At 42.8% G+C, this 5,000-nt stretch overlaps 1 protein-coding gene across 2 annotated transcripts in view; it reads left to right on the top strand.

The window, feature by feature from the left end:
* The window catches only part of Syt7 (Synaptotagmin 7), a 100,434-nt gene that overhangs the window by 84,417 nt on the left and 11,017 nt on the right, over positions 1-5,000 (top strand). For both annotated transcript variants that reach the window (XM_076212302.1, XM_076212295.1), the window contains one exon: positions 212-383. In XM_076212302.1, coding sequence (XP_076068417.1) covers positions 212-383 — 172 coding nt within the window. The remainder of the gene's footprint in view (positions 1-211; positions 384-5,000) is intronic.

Raw genomic sequence — 5,000 nt, 5'->3', positions numbered from 1 at the left:
TTCGAGCATGCACAGGGCGCAGCTAAGCGCCTCTTGGTGTAAGTTTTTTTTTCATCCTTTTGAATTTTTGTTTAGGGTAGACTTTTTGGAAAAAGTTTTCAGTTGTAGAAGACCCTCCAACATATTATTTCTTTCTTGTGGACTTAAAAAAAAAAATCCGGGAAGGTCCTCGTTCCCTTGATTTGTTTTATAATTTTGGTTTTGGTTTCAGGTGGACTTTTCGGAAAAGAACAACACCTTCTGGAAGGCCCTCCGACCCCTCGAGAAGAACAAATGCGGCGAGATCCTGACGTCCCTCATGTACCAGCCCTCCAACTCTCAGCTCACCCTCACCGTCATCAAGTGCCGCAATCTGAAGGCGAAGGACATCAACGGGAAGTCAGGTATGTCCCTCTCTCGAGCCTTGAGGTACTCCACTGTTAGCTTGACGATGTCGCCGTCGCCATGTAGACATTACACCAAATTCGATTAGTATCGCCATTAGTTTGGCGGGATTCGGATCAATCCCAACCAGGATTTGACAGTAATCATATTGTCTCTTTTTTTTTTTTTTTTCTTTTTTTTGTGAAAAATATATTGTTATTACTGTTGGATGCTCGCTGGGCGAGCGGGTTAGAGCGTCGCTACTTGCGGCGGAAATCGAGATGACGGCAGTTTGAACCCTAACCCCAGAGAGTTGGACCAAAGGTATGGTTCATTAAATTCTATGCTGCGAAGTCCTCTGTAAGGGAAACCATCTTAGCCTCCTGATAGGGGGAATTCACAACGTTTAAACAAATCACATTACTGTTATCCTTTATTTTTATCATTTAATCATGTTATCATTCATTCTTATCATCATTCATCCCTATTATTACTTATTCTTGTTATCATTAATTCTCACGCAATGTCAATCGTGATCCCAAGAAACGAAATACCGTCATGTGAGGAAGCAACGGCCTAACTCGATGGATAAACATACTATCTCTTCCCTCTCATTCTCGTGTGCACCACAACAACACACATTTAATGACACAGATTTTAGGTTTCTGGTTGGAGTTCTCCTCCCAGACATTCTCATCCCTTGACTTGTGGGATGAACATACGGAGAGCCGGATCCCTAGTCCCATCACTCCGACCACCTTTGTCACCAATTACGACTACCATAGGAATCACGACGGCAGATTTTTTTCCACTACAAAGAATAAGATGTATAGTCATAGAAATGGTAAAGGACAGTTTGAAGTGAGCAGCATAAAGGAGAGACAGAGTGGTGATTTTTCACATCTAACATAGACGAATTATGTGTGACTCCAGTCCGTGGGGGTGCCTCAGAACAGTACCTAAAGCATCTGATGTATGCTGCCATGTAATCGGTACTGCATGATTGTATAATTGGTGGCATACTCTACCCTATGTTATCTGTTACTTCACCGTGAGTGTCGTTTATTTCATTAAGGACACAGGGTAATTGCGTATTTTTTTTTTTTTTTTTTTTTTTTTTTTTTTTTTTTTTTTTTTTTTTTTTTTTTTTTTTTTTTTTTTTTTTTTTTTTTCAAACTAATTAAGGACCAAGAGTTCGCGACAAGCCCGTTTGAACAAACACCTCGGAACGACTTTCTGACCTTCCTCTCTTTCTCCTCCTCCTCCTCCTCCTTCTCCTCCTCCACCTCCACCTCCTTCACCTCCTCCTCCTCTTCCCCCTCTCCTCCGCTGTTGAGTGATGCACTACATGGAATTTGTTACTGCAGTACACGGACTTCCTTTTTCTTCGTTTGTTTTTTTTACATTGGTCTCCACTCATAAAAGAATACTTGGAACAGTTAGTCTTTTGCTCAACAGCTCTCCATTGGGACCTGCCGTGGCTCGGTTGGTAGAGCGTGCGTCTGGTAACCGCGTGGTGAATTCGGCGTCTGTTCGTTCGAATCCTGGCCGCTGCGCAGAGATTAGGAAAGGCATCCACTCTGAGTAATGGCCCCCGACCGTTGCAGCTCAGCTCGAACCTGAGGTGACTTGGACTTAACTGTGTGTGTGATACATTAGCCTCCTCCGGGTATCGTTACTGCAAGAGTGGCCTTCCGTGAATACATCGTCTCTACTGCGTCCATGTATGAACAGTTCCAGACCACCGGCATGGTTGAAGTCCGAGTGAAATAATCTACCAACCGAGCTATTTATCTGAGCTACATTTGTGGTGTCCTACCTCTATATCTCCATCGGTCAAAACAGGCTTAATGCGCGGGTGTTTGTGCAAACTATACAGGACAAATAGTCCGTACATGCCCGCACAGCACTCCACACTCGATCACACAGCGACCACCTGAAGTCACGATCAACAAAACGTCACTATTGTTACCAAGCTAGGAAACTTTTTTTTTCATTCACCATCAAAAGATGACCTTCCTCGACCTCCGCAGTTAATATGCTGATTTGTGGTGTTATGGAGCTCTTCACTGCGACTCAACAATGCCTTCGTATGGGCATCACTCCTGTTGTCCTGTTGCCATAGTCATCACTACAGCCCCGTCGGCATATATATCTATCTGCCTATCTACCTATCTTTACACACACACACACACACACACACACACACACCGAGGGCTTTTCCCCCTTACGAGGAGGGTAGCCAAGTACCCTCTCCCGCCTATTCCACTCCCATCCACCACCCTTTCTTCCCTCTCATCTTAGCTCCTAATCCCTTTATCCCACCTATTATCCTGGGCCAAAAATAATGCAGCAAGACACAGCACATCCACAGCAAGGCCGTTTCACTTGATCAGTATGTCTCCTCATGCAAAAAAAGAAAAGACGGAGAGAAATCACTTCGGGATGCGTCAAAACATCATTCATACATAACCACTTCCTACCCCACTTCCTTACACTTCCTTGCATCACAGTATCATCTATACACATCCATTCTCCACTCAACCTTATCATCTGCCTTCTCCTTCCTTGCTCAACAGACATTCCCCTCTTGCTCAACTCCCTCTTTGACCCCATCCATCCATCTCATCCTCGGCCGTCCCTTTAAGTTTACTCCTTCCACTTCTGCCTACCACACCTCTTAAACTAATCTTTCTTCACTCATTCTTTCCATGTGTCCAAACCATTCCAATACTCTTTCATCAACCCTGTCTCCCATTACCATACTTCTCAGAGATTTAATCTCAAACACATTTAAACTGTTGCTCTCTGCCTCGCTTAAACTCCATGTTTCTGTCCCATACAAAGCCGTTGGCACAATCATATAGTCTCCTCTTTGCATCCATTCCCAAATGCTTATTTCTCATAACACTTTTTAATCCCCCAAGGTATTAAATTGCTCCTCTCAATCTACGATTTACTTCCACCGCCACTCCTCCCTTTCCTGCCACATCCGACCCCAAATACCTAAAGCTATTCACTTCCTCCAGTCTCTCTCTTTTAAGACTTACTTCCAAATCGCTGCCATCCTGTACCTTTGTACATCTCATCACCTTAAGTTTACCCTATTTACCCTCAAATTTCTCCGATCGCATACCCTCCCAAACTCCGTCACTAACTTCCTTATTCCCTCTTCTGACCCTGCCACAAGCACAATGTAGTCAACAAACAATAATTGGCTCACCTCCCTCTTTTCTCTATTTTCTTTAACCATCTCCAGTCCCCGGCCCATTACCCTCACATCTACTTCCCGCACCACCACATCCATGTCCACATTGAACAGCCATGGTGACATGACACATCCCTGACACAGTACCACCTTTACCTCAAACAATTCGCTCTCTCCATTTCTAATTCTAACACATTCTCTACTACTCTCGTAAAAACTCTTGACTGCTCTTAACAGCTTTCTCCCAATCCCCATATATTTGCAAAACCTCCCACAGTGCCTTCCTGTCTACCCTGTCATAAGCCTTTTCAAGATCAAAGGTACAAAAAAAGTCTTACCTCGGCTTCGTGATTATGCACGCATAGGTCACGGTTCGAATCCTTTGGCAGAGCTTCTAAAGATTCAATATGTCTTAAACATACACACAACTTGTCGGAGGGCTTGCCTAAATGGAAATCGATGAAAATGAGACTAGGTATTCTGTAGATATGTAGAGTACGATCGGGGACTTGTACAGTCCTTTTGTAACATAATACATAGCTCAGTCGCTAGCGTTTTGGCCTCGTGATTATGCACGCACAGTTCAAAGTTCGAATCCCTCGGCAGAGCTTTTAAATATATATATATATCTATATATATATATATATATATATATATATATATATATATATATATATATATATATATATATATATTGCTTAACAGAAATGTAGTAGCACATTTGTAAATGACACACAGGAAACCCACAGTCGGAGAAAATAACTTCGAATAAAGAAGAATCCTATATTTCGGCTATCAACTGTAGTCCCCTCTGTGCTCTGTCTTATGTACTTTCCTGAAGAGGGCTACAGTTGATAGCCGAAATATAGGATTCTTCTTTATTCGAAGTTTATTTTCTCCGACTGTGGGTTTCCTGTGTGTCATATATATATGTATATATACATATATATACATATGTATATATATGTATATGTATGTATGTATGTATCAGTATTGAAGGAGGCCATTTTGAATACAGGCTTTGTCGAAGTCTACAGCAGTAGTAGCATTGTTCAATTTGTATGAAGTACTCTCGATATTTCTTATGAGAGAGCGGAGGTTGGAGGTCAGGGTATTGATAGAATCTCCAAGGTACATGTTGTTTACTCTAGACGTCTTTCGACCCAATCAGGGGTCATCATCAGGAGTTACAATATACAGAATAATACAAGAAACAGGAATGACATATGGAGTGTGGCGGGGAGGGGGGATTTTGCACCCGCGAAGAAACCTTGGGAGAGGGTGTCGACGTAGCTACCCACGGAGCGCCAACGGGTTGCCCGTAGGCTGCTGGTAAGGTTTCCTCATTGATGGGAGTTAAACTTCAGGCTGTGGCTGTATATTGACGGCTGTTTTATCCAGACGAATAAAATTTGATCCTGCCATCCTT

The sequence above is a fragment of the Oratosquilla oratoria genome, chromosome 2 (genome assembly GCF_046742065.1).
Source record: "Oratosquilla oratoria isolate Oo_2021 chromosome 2, ASM4674206v1, whole genome shotgun sequence".
In the NCBI taxonomy this organism is placed as follows: Eukaryota; Metazoa; Arthropoda; class Malacostraca; order Stomatopoda; family Squillidae; genus Oratosquilla; species Oratosquilla oratoria.
This window is presented reverse-complemented; position numbering and strand designations above follow the sequence as displayed.